Genomic DNA, 17922 nt, shown 5'->3' on the forward strand with positions numbered 1-17922 from the left:
ATGTCGATGCAAAATATTCATTTAGTTTGTTAGCTACCTGAGCAGGGTCATCAACAGTTGACCCATCGATCTCAAGTGGACCAATCTGATTCATCCCCTTCCTTCTAGAGTTTACATAAGTAAAGAACTCTTTGCTGTTTTTCTTCGCATCCCTTGCCAAGGATCTCTCGTAATCTGCCTTCGCCTGCCTAACCTCCTTTGTAACTTGGTTACAGATCAACTTGTATCTATCATAGGCGTCTGTGTCACGTGTTAATTTGTATGTATCCCATGCATTTTTCTTCTCTGCCATATGCCTCATTAGTTCATCTGACATCCATTTAGGCCTAAACCTTGAACAATATTTCTTAGTTGGTATGTAAAGCCAAGTAGCTTCCAAGATAAGTTCTTTGAATGCTTCCCATTTTGAATTTGCTGTTGGCAATATCATCAGTTGATCCCACTGTATAGAATTTAAATACTGTCTCAGTCCATTGTAGTCACCTTTACGAAAGCAATACCCCTTCCCTTTACCCCTAATGGTAGTTACCTCTTTGAGTAACTCCCACTTCAGCACACTGTGATCACTGCCACCTAGTGGTTCATTTATCTGCAGATTCTTAACGCATGAAGAATCACTACTGATAATCAAATCAAGAGTATTACTCCCTATAGTTGCCTCCCGAACATGCTGATGTAGAAAACAATCATCCAATAAATCCACAAAAGTCTTGCTACTGTGTGAGTGACCAGCCCCCAAATTCCAGTCAATATCTGGGAAATTAAAATCCCCCATTATAAGACTCTCTGATTTACTGGCCCACTCTATTTCTCCGAACAGTTTCTTATTATACTCATCAGAGTCATTAGGCCTATAGCACACTTCTACTCTCAATTTTGATCTCCCAATGCTTATGTCACACCAAACTGACTCGACGCTGCACTGTCCAGCGATGTCGACTGGCTTCACTTCCTTGGATTTTATGTGTTTTTTAACTAATAGCATAACCCCTCCTCCCTTCCTATCCTGTCTATCCTTTCTGTAGACATTGTACTTCCCAAATTCCAGTTCTGCATTCCTTATATCTGTGTGACACCACGTCTCTGAAATCCCCACAATATCTGCCTTTGATGTTTTGAGCAATACCTCAAATTCATCAAATTTATTTACTAAACTCCTAGCATTGGTGTACACGCAAGTACACCCATGTGTTTACTTGTACCCCAGTGATTCCCAGCAGTCTCTGAAATATCCTGCATCTTATTTTCCAGGCTGCGGCTCATTCCAATAGAAGCAGTGCAAGAATCACTTTCACCTCTGCCAGTGGCTACTGTTAATCTATTAGTCCTTGTATCCCCCCAATCTAGCAGTTTTCCGACCCACCTAACACTGCCTCGATAGCATCAGCAAACATTCTTGCACCCTTTCTATTTAAGTGTATCCCATCCCTGTAGAAGCAGTCTCTCCTGTTAACAAGTACAGACCAGGCTGAAAAAAATTCTATCCCTTGAGCCCTGCACAATCTTTCCAGGGCCGAATTGATTGACAGGGCTCTCATCATATACTCCCTCCTATCGTGTCTGGGCAGAATTGCAGACACTTTCAATTTCAACCCTAATTCACGGCTTTTTTTCATCAGTGACCTGTACTTGTCAAGTAATTCCGCCGGTCTTCTACTCTTATATATGAGCTGATCTGTGGTCAAGTAACAAAGGCGGTTGGGTGGGCGAAGGCAGATCACAGAAAACCTTTGACAAGAGATGTAAAGAGTTCTTTTATTATGCATGGCGCCTCCGTAGCCAGGTGGGAAGGAGCAACAGTGCGTAGCACACGCTTCTTGATTAGACCGGGGTTTGAGCCCGTCACCACCAAATACGGAGGATGCGGAAAGGTCATGGAATGACCACCGCACATCCCGGAGCAATATGGCCTTAGTTGCTAATGCTCCTAAAAACCAAACAACAACAACAACATCTTTAATTATGCAGGCTCTGGAGGGAGGAGGATAAATCGGATTGGTCCACTTGATATCGATGGTCCTGCTCGGGTGGCTGACAAGCCGAGTGAGTGTTTTGTGTCTACATTTACACACAGGAAGTTCTTCATGGAGGGGAATGCTAGAGGTGTATTAAGGTATGGTAATGAGTTGGATGATTTTTTAATAACTGAGAGCAAAGGGGACGAGAAGTTGTTGAAGTAAAACATAAAAAAGGCACCTGGGGTGGATGGGATCCATCCAGTTATATTAAAGGAGGCAATGAAGGAAGTAAGGAAACCCTTAGCCATAATTATGAGAGCTTCCTTGGACTCAGCGGAGGTACCCACGGACTGAAGATGTACAAATGTTTTTGTGTTAGTTGTTGGCGCATCGGCTTCTGTGGCCATAATGCACCTCCCAAAGTTTTTGCATTTTACTCTGATCCAAGCTCGAGGCGGGATTCGAACCCGCTACCTTTGGGTTGCCAGGCAGGCACTTTACCCACCTGGCTAGCCCGGTCGACAATGTACAAATGTGACCCAACACAAAGGAGGATCAAAGGGTGACAAGTAATTAGAGACCTGTTAGTTTAACTTCTGTTTTGGGGAAAGGAATGGAGGCATTGATTAAAGAAGCACTGCAGGATCATCAAGACAACACTTCGGACACAACATGGGTTTAATTAAGGGGAAGTCTTGTCTGACCAATTTGATTGGATACTACACTGGTGTGCAAAATTTAAGGATCAGTCAGATTTTCACCTGTAGCTTCTCAGAGGAGTGGCCTAGATATGGGAAAAGCATACCAAAGGAACCTTATGAGGTACAGAAATGATGAAGGAAACAACACAGACACAACAACGGAAATAAAACGGTACAGAGAGACTTTATTCAAAAATGGCAACATAGCACTGGCTGCTATGATACAGATCCATCACTGCCAAAGATGGAACAAAGGGAGATATGGCTACCACTAATGTCGATGCAGGCTTTGCACCGCCTGTCCATACTTAGAACAATGTTGTTGATAAGTTCTTACGGTAACATCATCCATTCCTCTGTCAGCGCAATCTTCAGCTGGTGGGTATGGACGTGCCGCTAGGGGTCTCCCCAGAATGTCCCATATGTGTTCGATGGGATTTAGATCGGTGGAACGGGCAGGCCAATCCACTTTCCAAAAGCATATTAACAGCTGCAGTGCGATGGGGTGTGGCATTATAATCCATAAACACGAACTCTGGGCCAACAGCACCTAGGAATGGATGCACACGGGGAAGGACTACCTCAGTACAGTAACGTGCATCGGTTACAGTACCGCCTTCCAGTGTCTGGAGTTGTGTACGTCCATCCAAGATAACGTCTCCCCAGAGGAGAACACCTCAACTACCATATCGATCCCTTTCAGTGTTGTTTGCGGGGCGATACCATGTGCCAACCTCTCACCGGATTAGCTGACGTCCAGAATCGCTGCTGAGACTGAATCTACTCTCATCAGTTAAGAGCACCTTAAGTAAAGATTTTGTGGTTGCAACCTTTAGAAATAGTGTTGGTCCTTAAGTTTTGCACACTAGTGTATGATGTGGTCACAATGGAACTGGATGCAAAAAATAATTTTGATATCATTTACTTGGATCTTAGGAAAGCTTTTCATATTGTTGCATATGGAAGACTACTGTACAAATTGGAGCAGTATGGCATTAAGGGCAAAATGCTGTTATGGATAAAGGGATGGTTGAGGGGAAGAAGGCAGAGAGTGGTAATCAATGGACACTGCTCTTCGTGGACTAATGTTATTAGTGGATTCCCCTAGGGTTAAGTGTTGGGGCCATTGTTGTTATTTGTATTTATTAATGATATTGATGATGAAGGTATATCAGGCTTAATGTCTAAGTTTGAAGACAATATGAAAGTTGGCAGGGTTGTTAACGATACAAATGACAGTGTGCTACTGCAACAGGATCTAGAAACGTTGAGCAGATGGGCCAAAACGTGGCAACTGAAGTTTAACGTTGACAAATGTAAAGTACTGCATATGGGTAGCAGTAACCCCAGGGTAACATATCAACTGTGTGGTACTACACTCAGGGTGGTAGAGAATGAAAAGGATTTTAAGAATGAAAATGAAAAGGGGAAATTGTGCAGTCAGATATGAAGTTTTCTGAGCAATGCAAGAGTAGCTCATGGTGTCTTGTCAATGATACACAGAAATTTTTCTAGCAGAGATAAGGAGGTGATTATCCCCTTATATAAGGCAATGGTCAGGCCTTATACAAGGGGATAATCACCTTGAGTACTGTATACAGGTCTGGAGGACTCATCTTAAGAAGGATATAGAGCTGCTGGAACGAGTACAGAGAAGGGCAGCAAGATTAGTGAATGGAACAAAGGGTTGCTCTTACAAAGAAAGGCTTAAGTTTTGCAAATTATAGTGTCTGGAGACTAGGCACCGGCAAGGTGATCTGATTGATATAAGGCCTTGAATGGTTTGAGCAAGGTGTATAAGGCCTTGAATGGTTTGAGCAAGCTCAATGCTGATGGGATTCTTCCTCTTGCCCAGATTAATCACCCGAGGGGGAGATATATTCAAATTGAGGAAAGACAGTTGTAAAATAGATGTGTGGAAATTTGCCTTTAGCCAGCGTGTGGTTGATTGCTGGAACAAACGTCCATCTGTCATTGTAGAATTTGACAGCTTAAATAAATTCAAGGCAGAACTAGACAAACATTTGGAGCGAATGGATGGGTGAAATGGGAAGGATTTTTTTTGGTTGATGCTGTATAAGTTTGCTTTCTTGCATCATATGCCTCTACTAATGCTAAAGTTAATGATGTCGACATCTCAAAAAGGATTTTCTGATGAAGAAATCCAGAAATTGTTAGAACTTTCTGATTCAGAATTTGATTTAATTTTGTCCAATAGTGAGGATGATGTTATTTTGATCCGAATGATATAACTTGCAGCAGTGATGAAAAACTGATGATGACCTGTTAATCACTGCTGGTGTGGCTTCATCTCATCCAAACACTTCTTCAAAGGGTTGAGGGTAATGGATTTCAATTGTTCACCAACCAATTTTAAACTAGTATTCAATTAGCAGAAGAATAACATAAACTGAATAAACATCTAACAGGCACTGTTATAGGAAACAGGAAGGGTTAACCCATAGAGATCAAGATGATAAAGAAAAGCAAATAACATAGTAACTGGTTTCTGAAAGGAGGATACAGTTCGAGTGCATACAATTCACATGGAATGGAAAGACAACAGAACTGAAATCATGCTTTCTATTTTCTATGATATCCAAACTGTGGTTACAATAAGAAAGGTAAAAAGAGGGGAAATCTTATAGATTGAAAAGCCACTTGCTACTATTTGTGAATATACAAAAAATATGCTATACACAGTTGACCATTACTGTGCGAGTTATTAGTTCTCTTGGAAATCAATGAAATGGTGGAGAAAGTTGTTTTTTTGGCTATTAGAGGTCTCATTTGTGAACAGCTTCATCTTGATGAAGTGGTAGATCAATCTCAAAAGAACCTTCATCACAACTAGTTTTAATAAAAGGTGGTGTTCAGCCAGCAATGTCCAAAATAAGAATGTCCTTTCAAGAAAAAGGCCATCAAGTTTAGATGCCAACGAGAGACTGAATGGCTGTTCTCATTTTCTGATGAAGCAAAAAATACACTAAGAAGGCAGACTGAGTAATAGTAATCGCCATATAGCACAAGGAAGTCACAGGCTTTTGCTACACAGGCAAAAAAGTAGATAAGAAAACACAAATTATATGCTTCCCTCTTCCTACAGGTAGCTATCCAGTTGATCTCTGAATTTATTCACGCTGTCAGCCTCAATTACCTGCAAAGGCAACTTGTTCCAGCAATCAACAACTTGCTGACTAAAAAAAAAAAAAAACTTCCTACAATCTAATCTAAACCTCAAGCCCTGTAATTCTTTATAACGGTGAGAATTCCACCTTGATTCATTTTGCTAATTCCTCTTAACGCCTTGTAAACCTCAATCAGATCACTTCTGAGGTGCCAGGTTGCCAAGCTCTGTAGGCCAAATAATCGGAGTCTTTCCTCATCCCTTTCCTCCTTTGTTTTTAATTCAACCCTATAAACTGTATAATTTATTTGTGGGTTGCTATTCCCCAAGTGTAAGACTTTGCATTTAGCAGCATTAAAACACAGTTGCCACTTCTCAGACGATTTTTGAAGTCTGTTCGAGTGATCCTGCAGGAGCACTGCTTGGCACTGATCATTAACGACTCTGCCAATCTTTACGGCATCTACAAATTTTGACATCATGCTTTCCATACCTCTGTTGATGTCATTTATGAAAATGACAAAAAACAGTGGTCCAAGAAACAATCCTTGAGGGACCCCACTCCTGATGCTAAACCAATATCCATTATATAACAACCTTCTGCTTTCTGCCCTGCAGCCACCCAGCAATCCATCTTAGGATCTTACCAGTAATCCCAACCTGTTCAAGCCTATATAGTAACCTCTCATGAGGGAGTGAGTCTAATGCTTCGCTAATATCCAATAAACTATGTCGAAATTGTTCCTTAAATCCAGTTCACGTGTAACTGTGTCAAATTAAGCCCATTAAGTTAGTTAAGCATGATTTACCTTTACCAAAGCCATGTTGTGTGTCCTTCAGAATGCCATTTATCTAAATGTCCCTGGATTGCACTCTTATCATTTCCTCTAAGATTTTTCTTACCACTGAAGTCAGACTAACCGGTCTGTTGTTACCAACTTCACTCCTACAACCCTTTTTATGTACTGGCAATACAACAGCACTTATCCAAAGCCAAAGGAATCTCCCCCGAGTCTAAAAATACTCTCATGACTAACCTCAATGGTTCAATACACTCCAGGGTATATGGCATCAACTCTGGGAGCCTTACTTGGCTTTCAGAGTTTATGCTCAACAGCTTTTCTAATAAACAAATATCTGTAATTATGACATCACTAATTTCACATGTCTCAGCCTCACTCGCACAGCCTCTTCTCAGCACGAAGGGTCTTTTGTCAGTAAAGACAGATGCAAAGTACCTGTTCATTTCATCCCCAACATCAACTGGGTTGTTTAAGATTTTTCCACAACCAGAGCACAAGGATCCAATCTGATTAGCTTTCTTCTTTGTTGTATTCACATACATGAAAAATTCCTTGTCCTCACCATTCTTTGCTCTCTTAGCCAATGCTCTCTCATACACAGCCTGGCCTCCCGACCTTATTTGTGGTGCTATTACAGATCAACTTGTACTTGTTGTAGGCTTCAGTACTTTTCATCATTGTCCCATGCTACCTTTTTCTGTTTTATCTGACCAACCAGCTCCACAGTCATCCATTTCGGCATCCTCCTCCTACAATATTTATTTAAAGGTATATATGCATTCATGGCTTCTGTGATTTTTGCTTTAAAGGTATTTGCCATTCCTTGAAAGTGTGCCCAGTTCACAGATGCCACATAGTGCTTTTAACTGTCAAACTCTTCTGAAGTTAAAACCTTTAACTACCGGAACATCACTTCCTGACAATGGTTCCTGTACTTGAAGCCCTATGATGTCAAATCTGTGCAGTATGTTGTGACACAAGAGTTAATGGTGGAAAAAAACAAAAACAAATGGTTCAGTATTGCGAGACATGCTCAAGAAACCCAAAATCGCATCCTTGTGAATGTTTTAAGAAATACCACACACTAAAATTATATAAGTAACAAATATTTAAAATGCTCGAAACAATTTTTAAAGTTTTATCAATCACTTTTATTATAATAACGCATGTAAACTCTAAAATAAATAATGTTTGAAGAGCTCGTATTCAGTATTAAATTTTGTTAAATTTTGTAGTGGACCGGAACAGGAAGATAACAGAAATAACGTTGGACTGCAAAGGGTTAAGTGGTTTTCTTTTATGTACATAAGAGCTTCAACAACCAATGTTCCTGTTTGATCATTTTTGTAAGATCCACAACTCAAAAGAGTTCTCAACAAATTGTAATATATTTAGCGTCCACACAATCTATTATAATTTAATCTTAACAAACTTTTAGTTTTATTTCATTAGTATAATTCAATTTTCCAGTATTCTTTTAAGTCCGGTAAAGATTTTTCAATTTTCCAATGAATATTTTATTCCAAGCTTTTTAGTCTAAGCTCATTTATTTATCATTTAACTCACTTTCTCTAACTGGACACATGCAGTGGCACCCTTGCAATACCTCTGCTGCACATGTTTAACAGATGTGATCTACAATACTTGGTAAGTGAACTTTAACAAGACCAAATATGTGTTAACTAATATTACAACAATATACAGTAAACCCCCGCTATTCGCGGGGGTTACGTTCCTGAGAAATGCCGCGAATACCGAAAACGGGAATACTGAGTTATTGCTCCCATAGTAATAAAGGGGTTCCGTTCCAAAGTATGAAATATATGAGAAAAACTAGTCTAAACTTTTGTCTACATATGTATTATATGTACCTTCATAATATGACAATGTACATAGTGAAATGCAAGCATATGGCATCGAAATGAATTGTCTAATAACTCAATTTTATTCGCTAATGTCATCACCTTCTTTGATCTTTTCACATTTCCCTTGTTACTCATAGCCATATTTTTGTACGGGTTAGAAAGAACTTGTCCACAATAAAGTCACTTTCTTCTGTTAACATGCTCGAAAAAGTCTGTTTTACACTGCAAAACGGTAGATTTATCACTTTTGTAAGAATATAAATTTATAAATTGATAAATTTATTTAATTTATAAGCATATAAATTAAATAAATTTATTCAATTTATAAGCATACAAATTAAAAGCAAACGACGAAACCTTCATGACAAGCCCATAACACATACTGAACAAGGATTAGCGAGAAACATCCACGCTTGCTATTTTGTCACCCCTCTCTCCCACCCACTGAGCGCTGTTTTGACCGGGAAAGTTAATTTTAGACACACCCATGTTTTTTATGGCAGAAAATGTTCACGGCGCTTTAAAATTCAAAATTTTTTAGGTTTCATTTTATATTAAATCAGCGACCGCGAATACAGATACCGCGAATAGCGGGGGTTTACTGTAATTATTTATATTAGAAATGTCAGCAAGATAAGCATATACACTGGTGTTCAAAGAAAGTGCATCACCCCTTAAAATTGTAATTGTCATCCGAATAACGTAAGTATATGGCAATATTTCTTACAGATTGCATCAGATAAGATTGACACTCGTAGGTGATGACATAATAATATTGCATCAGCTGTTACTTTCAATTATATTAGCATGTTCTACAAGAGTTGCAGTCATTCCCTGCTTGTGTCAGGATGGTGAATTACGTGCAGTTGACGCCACGAAGAAAGAGTGCTATTGTTGCTTTACGTGAGAATCTTCTTCCCATCAGTACTGCTTATAGTGTCTTGTGGTTAGTCGACAGTGAGTAGATTTCTTTCCAAATTCAAGAATACTGGTTCTGCTGATAGGAAAAAAGGAACCGGATGCAAACAAGTCTCTAAGCCAAAAAAGAGGACTGTGTTTTGAAGCGCTTATGCCTTAAAAACTGTAAAGCTTCTTCGTCTGAGCTGAAAAGAGAATGGAAAGAACATACAGGAGTGGTAGCAAGTGCAGCAACAGTCAGAAGATGCCTCGTCAAAAATGGACTTGTAGCCTGTCACCCTAAAAAGCCTCTCCTCACACAAAAAATGAAAAAGGCTAGATTAATTTGGTGTAAGGAGCATGTCGAATGGGCTCCTGAGCAGTGGAAGTCAGTTATTTTCTCAGATGAGAAGAAATTCAACCAGCACTTTTGTAGTTACTTTAGCTTCATTTCTGCATTAGAGGTTCGATAGTAATGTGTTTACATTTGTTACAGGCTAAAAAATGGTTGGAAGAATGGTCCATTACAACCATTAGCTGTCCAAGTAACAGCGCAGGGTGCCTCCGTAGCCAGGCGGGAAGGAGCAGCAGTGTATAGCACATGCTTCTTGATTAGACCGGGGTTTGGCCCGTCACCACCAAATACAGAAAGGTCAGGGAATGACCACCGCATATTCCCGGAGCAATATGGCCTTAGTTGCTAATGCTCCTAAAAACCAAATAACAAACAACAGTACAGACCTCAATCCTATAGAGAACTGTTGGCATCACGTGGAATCTGCAGTTGCCAGAAAGAAACCACAGACCCTTTGTGAACTTCAGGAAGCCATAATACGTGTTTGGAACCACGAACTATCAGTTGGTTATCTTCAGAAATTGATATTGTCAATGCCTCAAAGGTGTGTTGCTGTCACCAGGGCCAGAGGCAGTTCAACTAAATATTAGTTTGCACCTGGTGAACTTTTCATTTTGTTTTCCATTTAAAATGATAAACTGAAGCAAATTGAAGGCTTCTGATAACATTTCAGCCATAATTGTCGTGTTTAGCAAAACTGTTGTATAAAGGTTGTAAATTCTCATTTTGGAATATTTTGAGAGCACCTGTCAAATATTACTTAGCTTTGCCTTAACTATTCATAAATATCTTTTGTTTATAATTCTATTTGTGATGCTAGTCGTTAATGTAACATACCATCATGAAAAAGGGTTAGAAATGCAAAATTCCTAGGTGATGCACTTTCTTTGAACACCAGTGTACAATCACTTTTTCCTCCATTTTTCTAAAAAAGTTAAGCTTGGTTTTAAATCAACTCAGCTATAACCATCTTTCATGTAGAATAACAGTCCCTCTTTTTTTAAAAAAATTGAGCCCTGGGGCTTTTATGGGGTTCTGACAACTAAAGAGAAACAGGTCCAGCCTTCTTATCAGCTTTAAGTCAAATATGTTTGATTGTTAAAATATTCTGACTGATTTAAAATATACTAATATATGCACATCACAAGAGAGGAACTATTTTTTAACTAATCTAAGCCCAAGAAACAAACAAAAAAAAAAGATTTCAGTTCTTCCATAGATTGGCTTGGGTGTAATGTGCTTGCAATGGGATGTCTCAGAGTTTATTATTATTTTTTTTTTTTTTATTGGGCAGCCACGATCAACTGATTGTTTTGTTACTTTACAGCACACTAGTAATCTCAAAGTGGGTTACTATGTCAATGAATAAAAAAATAAAAGGTGTGAAATATTACTAAAAACAGGAACTAAAGAAGTTTATAGCTACACTGAGAATTTACTAGTGTATTAGGTAGGGCAAGAACATCATTTTAATACACAGTAAATTAACAATGAACACAAATATTATAACATCTCATATTGCAAAATCCTTCCCGAGATGCCTTGTGATGCACTTTCTGAACAATGCTTCCCCAGCGGAGAAGAATATTATTGTTTATTCTCAGGTGAGCACGAACCATCACACACAGAGTGCACAAGCAAAACAGCAGTGAAATATTTTTATAATACTATAGATGCCAAAAGGTGTAGTAAATTAACTAAAGTAGTTCATGGCCACTGCAAGAATTTACCAGCATGTACTGGGCAATGCCAACGTATCATTTTATTACATGGTAATATATAAACACAAACTAATATGATGTTTAATATGGCCACTATTTGCTTTTAAATATGGCCACTATTTGCTTTTAAAATAGCTTTTATTCTACACGGAATATTGGACCACCCTTCATGGAGGTATGTTTCAAGCTCATTGAGTGATCAAGGTGGTGTTGATGAAATCTGTTTCTCGCTCTCCTCGTCAAATATGCCCACCGTGGTTCAACAACATTTAAGTCTGGTGATTGCACAGGCCATGGGAGAAGCTTAGACTTCTCCCATGACCTGCACAATCACCAGTCTAGTTTCTCTAGTTTCAAGCTCCTCAAACCAAGATTGAACTTATCTGGCTGTGTATATTGGAGCAGTAACATCTTGAAACATAGTATCTTTTGTGGGAAACAATGTTTGTATCGTGGGATGAACCTGGTCACTCAGAATATCAAAAGTAATCAGTGGCAGTAATTTGCATATCCAGGGTTATGGTACAATCTAAAGAATATTATGATATTGCTGCTCAATCCATTGTTGATCCTGCTCTGCATTTGACACTTGGCACAAAAGACAGTCAGGATGATGTGCTTCCCTTGGCATTTTCCAAATGTAAACTCTCCCCAATGTTGAAGAAAGTGTGAATAATGATTCATCTGAAAATATGACATACTTCCAAACATCAAGTGTGCAATTTTTGTGCTTGTGCACCTTACATTACTGCATCTCCTTTCTATCATTACCATCAGTTACAAGTGGCTTGGCAATAGTGGCTCTGCAATAAATTTCAACTTATGAAGTTCTTGCCAAACTTTTTTTGCTAGAAACTGGATTGGTGAGACTCTTATTAAGTTCTGCAGTTATTTTCGAGGCAGTAGTTTTATGTTTTTGGGCTTCAATCCTTTTTAGTGTTTGGCAGTCTCTTTTTTTGAATGAATTATTGAACTTTTTCAAAACATCTTTACAAACTTGGAGTATTCTCATTCTTCCATTTTTATACAAAATTTTTTGCACCACCTTGGCACACACTTTTTTCATGCCTAAATTTTAGTTACAGTTGTTCTAAATGTTTTTGTCCATATTGAGTTCTGATGGAACCATTCTAATGCTTAAACAATAATAACTTCTAATCAGTGTCCTTAGCTAGTTGGTCATAGTCTTCCACATTCTCTCTTCTTTCTAAAAATCTTTTATGCCATTCAAACATGAAAGATCTTGACATTGTATCTTCCCTATAACTTGACGTAACAACTTGACTTTCGGTTATTTTCTTTAGTTTTGTTAAAAATTTGAGCTTGATTTGTTGTTCTACTCTTCGGCGTGTCATTTTTGCAGCACGATGCAAAAACACAAGGTAATGAAAATTTGTTTCACTGAAAAGCAAATGAGTGTGTTGGAACATGACTCGGCAGACAACTAGAGAAAGGTTCAAGGTCAACTGCTGCTTCTGTTTCGCAGGTGGCACTTGGTGTGTAGCGACTGCGCACACAGTCTCATTTAACATCCATACCTCTTACTTCATCGCTGATAAGGCAAGCAACAAGCTTAAAGACGATGTATATATATATATAAAATACATTTTTTGTGGTGGGTTTGTATGAGATCCAAGGATGTGTGCAACTGTCTGTACTGTTACCCTTTGATTGGTACCTGACAATTAACTTTTTTCAGAAGTCTGTCTGATCACGTCCCTTGCCCATGTCAATCAAGTACTATTTATGAACTGCATGTCACGAACCTGTAGTATCACATTTACTGCTTCTTATTTCAATCACAGACAGGGATGGTCATAATGTTTGACTGGACAGTGTATATTCTATTATATTTCAGGACCAGTGAAGGGTGCTATGTGTATTGTCAGGTACGACGAAGGGTTCTATGTGTATTGACCGGCACTTTAATTGTCTGGACAAAATCCAGACAACTAAAGTGCTGGTCAATAGGTAATAGAGGATGTAAAGTTTGGAAATGGTGGAAACCGGATATATGTTTTTGGAATTGACATTGAAATTTCATGAATGTTTTTCTGTCTGCATTACTGATAAGCTGGTGAGTTGTGATGTCAAACAATGCCAGATGTTGGAAAGTATTCCGGTCAACCTGATTGATCTTCCACTTGGATAACCTAAAGGGATGACATAGCCTCTTAATAAGTAAAGAGGTTATTACAGGGAAGATATCACTCCTAGGTAGGTTCTCTTCCACCTCCTAAGTATGTGAAAGAAGGAGAGAAAAGGGAGGTAAGCAAACAGAATGATCAATGGCAGAAAATACGAATAGCACATGAAAGGTGTTAGATCCCAAATTTAGAAGGGAGAGGTCACTGCCAGTGACCTCTCCCTTCTAAGTACGTTTCACAGAGCACATTCCCTACCATTAATGTCAGCACTACCCCATATGGTAGTGCTGCCACTGAAATTCTCAAGTTGTAAGACAGGAGAAGACTACTGCTTTATAAGATCATCAAGGTCAGTCTAGGGGATATTACTTCCAAGTGGCACTTAGGCAGAGCAGATTGTTAATAAAAAACAAGGTGTAAGGCAAATTGCTACTTCCTCTAAGCTTGTTGTATATAATAAAAACTGAAATGGGGTATGGTTATCCACAGGATAGTAGAGATAATCCTACTTTCTATGAGTAGGATCATCTCCACTTGTAATCTTATAAATGATAGTGAGGTTACAAGGTGTGGCAAATGGGATTAATGCTTTTGCAGGAGAGCCTTGATATTATTAGTATTTCACCAGAATACACAATAATTCCATTCTAGAAATTTAGATATTATTTGGATGTGGTTGATCCAACAGTTGGCTTCCGAAGTGTGAAAGGATTTTTTAAATTTTTTTTTTATTTATTTATTTATTTTTGTGCCTATTTCTTCCTGAAAAGAGGTCAAAGACAGATTTGCAAGGTACCTCCTCAGCTTTGGCATCCATTTTTTTCTTGCATTACTGGTGCTTCAGTTTTTTGTAGGGTTTCTTTACTACTGGATTTCAGTAATTCTGGAGCATTAAAAATTACTGATACAAAAACCATATAGAAAACTCAGTGGCAGCTAACTGAGTTTTCTACACTGATGAATAGCTGCTGTACTGAGGGCAAAAGGTCCTCCTTTTGCCCTCAGTACAGCAGCTATCCGACGTGGCATTGATTCAACAAGATGTCGGAAGTGCTCGGGAGGTATGGCCAACCAAGGTATGTGTAAAGCAGTCAGCAATGCAGGTATGGAGGTGATTGGTGTATCCAGAAGCCCACATGCCTTTCCATTGTGTCCCACATGTGCTCTATGGGATTGATATCGACAGTGTTTGGAGGCCAATCGATACGCTGGAAGTCAGAACTGTGTTCCTCAAACTATTCCTGCACAAGTGCCCGATGGCTCGGCGCATTGTCATCTTGGAAGACACCATCGCCATTTGGAAAAAAGTGTAATATAGCAGGGTGTACACAGTCAGCAAACAGTTGACAATAGCGGAGACCAGTAATACGTTATTCCACATGCGCCAGGGGTCCAAGTTCCTGCCAGTGAAACATGCCCCACACCATACAACCGCCTCCACTTTTGATATGATGCATGATGGATCACACCCATATGTGCAAGCGTGCGACACATGGTCATGCCAGATATTGCTCCGGGTTGGCCCATGTTGTACTGGGTAGTCAACTCTTTAATAGTGCTGTGCCTGTTCACTTGTATAAGTTGTCGGACACGGTGCTCACTTCTAATATCAACCTTTTCGCTGACCTTTTCAGTTTTGCCTTCAGGTCATTGTTTGACCATTTTGATGCCAGTCCTGGTACACTTTAACTATGGTGGCTCTTGAACACCCCATCACTTCAGCCGTTTGGGAAATCAAAGCACCAGCTCATTTAGCACCCACAATCTGTCCTTTATCAAAGTCCGATAAATCCTTCCTTTTACTCATCACGCTTGGAATTTTACTACATACTGAACCACTGACATCTTATCTATGCTATATAGGTTGACTAACTCGGCACTCTCGTACCTCATGTGGTCAACGGGTCGCATTCAGTTTTCATAGGGGTAGTCATAATTCAGTGATCACTTAGTGTATATGGTTTTTGAGAACTCAGTAAACAGCAGCCAAGGGAGCAGCAGGGTTGGCTTAAGGAACAATCGAGTGCCCCCCCCCCCCAAAACAAAGTGCCAAAATGCCCCGAAAATTCACTGATTTGCTGTAAATTTCAAGTCGGAGGGGGTGCTCCAAAAAATCTCACACAGGGTGATGATAGACCTGGGACGGCTTCTACAAGGAAGTAAATAACTTCTGGTGGTACACGCATTTATGTTTCTGTCAATTATTCCAGTAATCAATAAATCTAGCAATTATTTCTTCTTGCCATACAATCTGATTGGAAAAAAGAAATTATACATTAAATGTAGTTTAATGCCATATTGTTATGCAAGACTCGTGAACATGATGTCAATTGCAAAGAGATACATATATACACAGATAAAAGACAATATTATAGAGTTGTAGTTAAACTAAATGGTTAAGTTTAGAAAACATAATCCTATATAGTCTTAAGTGTTCCATAAACTTGTTGTTAGTTTATTAAGTATTCTATGGTAGTAATTAGCTGATCAGGAGATGACTATATTTACTTTTCATTTTTATTAAAAACCAAAAATGAAAAAAATAAATAAATAATAAAATAATAACAATAAAATAAAAAATAAATAAAATAAAATAATTTAAGGAGGGGGTGAGAAGCACACACCTGAAATGAAAACACACTGTGTACATTAACGAACTTATTTTATTGATACTTACAGAAACAGATAGACTGAGAACTGACGAAGGGCAGTCTATAGTATGTACTACATTATATGAAGTAACGTCATAGATCTTTATATGCCTAAAAAGAAATAGTTTTAAACAGTTATTTCTAAATAAGCAACATGCTGATCCAATGATATTTTCCACAAATGTTAGTAGCAAGTTAATGGTAACCTTCATAATTACAATTAGTACTGTAACAATCATAAATTTACACAAGAACCACTGTGAAAAAACTATAAATTAAAGCATTTCTTCTTGTAAAATTTGTAATCATTTCATACTATAAATAAGGAATTGTCAGTTCAGTGATTTGAACTGAATCAAGAATGGATGGTGACTGACTATAGCAAGTGTTCTGATATTCAATAACAACAGGAATGAGGATCTAAGTTGTATGTCAAAATTTACCAATAACACAAAGATTGTGAAACTGTTAATATTAAACAGGATATGCTGTTTAAAAATGACTTACATTAACTGTTCAAATGGTTTCAAATATGAAATTGTAATAAAAAATTGTATAAATTTTTATTATACAATTATATAAATATAATAAACTGTGAATAACTGATTTAAGAACCTTATAATGCAAAATATTAGCATTAGTTAGTGCTGAAGATATAATTCAAAAGTATATCACCAAGGGTGTCAAGACTAATACTCAAGATTTCTAAGAGGTACAAGCTAAAGGTTATAATGATTTATGCACCAACATCGAGCCATGATGATGAACAGGTTGAAGAAACATACACCGAAATCGAGTCTTCTAGATGAGCAGAAAACCCACTACACTATTATTATGGGGGACTTCAATGCTAAGGTTGGAAAAAGACAAAACAGCGCAGAAAGGGGAACTATAGGAAATTTTGGAATTGGTGAAAGAAATGAAAGAGGCGAAAGACTTGTGGAATTTGCAGAATCTCAAGGATTGTCAGTACTGAACACTTTTTTTCACGAAAAGGGTGAACAGAAAGTGGACATGGAAGAGTCCAAATGGATTAACAACTAATGAAATCGACTTCATCCTCACTAACAGAAGATATATTGTGAATGATGTTGCCGTCCTGAATAAGGTAAATGTTGGAAGTGATCACAGAATGGTAAGATGTACACTTGATATAGATGTAGGAAAGGAAAGGAAAAAACTGACTCGAGTAAATAATGCAAAGGTCTTTGAGATAGCAGAAGAGGAGAAAAAGCAGTATGTACTGGAACTTAAGAACAAGTTTGAGCTTCTGCAGACTGCTCAGGACCAATATATCGACAAGGAATATTACAACTTTCTGAAAGTGATAAAGCCCAAGAAACCTATAGGGAAAAAGAAATCCAAAGAAGAAAAAATTTGTTATGTTATTTGTTTGTTATTTGGTTTTTAGGAGCATTAGCAACTAAGGCCATATTGCTCTGGGATATGCGGTGGTCATTCCCTGACCTTTCCGCATCCTTCTTATTTGGTGGTGACGGGCTCGAACCCCGGTCTAATCAAGAAGCGTGTGCTACGCACTGCTGCTCCTTCCCACCTGGCTATGGAGGCGCCAGAAAAAATTTGTCAAGAAACACTTGTTATGATGAACCGAAGGTGAAAAATGAAGAGCAAGATAAACAGTGACAAGGAAAAAATTGAGTATACTGAGTTATGCAAAGCCATTAGAAAGAGACTTA

At 38.4% G+C, this 17922-nt stretch overlaps 1 protein-coding gene across 1 annotated transcript in view; it reads right to left on the reverse strand.

Moving 5' to 3' along the window:
- The window catches only part of LOC150083245 (U3 small nucleolar RNA-associated protein 15 homolog), a 192624-nt gene that overhangs the window by 52856 nt on the left and 121846 nt on the right, over positions 1 to 17922 (reverse strand). The window contains exon 7 of the mRNA XM_090378448.1: positions 16252 to 16336. Coding sequence (XP_090234574.1) covers positions 16252 to 16336 — 85 coding nt within the window. The remainder of the gene's footprint in view (positions 1 to 16251; positions 16337 to 17922) is intronic.

Source organism: Mastigoproctus giganteus, chromosome 7, assembly GCF_048544385.1.
Source record: "Mastigoproctus giganteus isolate SK-2022 chromosome 7, ASM4854438v1, whole genome shotgun sequence".
Lineage (NCBI taxonomy): Eukaryota > Metazoa > Arthropoda > Arachnida > Uropygi > Thelyphonidae > Mastigoproctus > Mastigoproctus giganteus.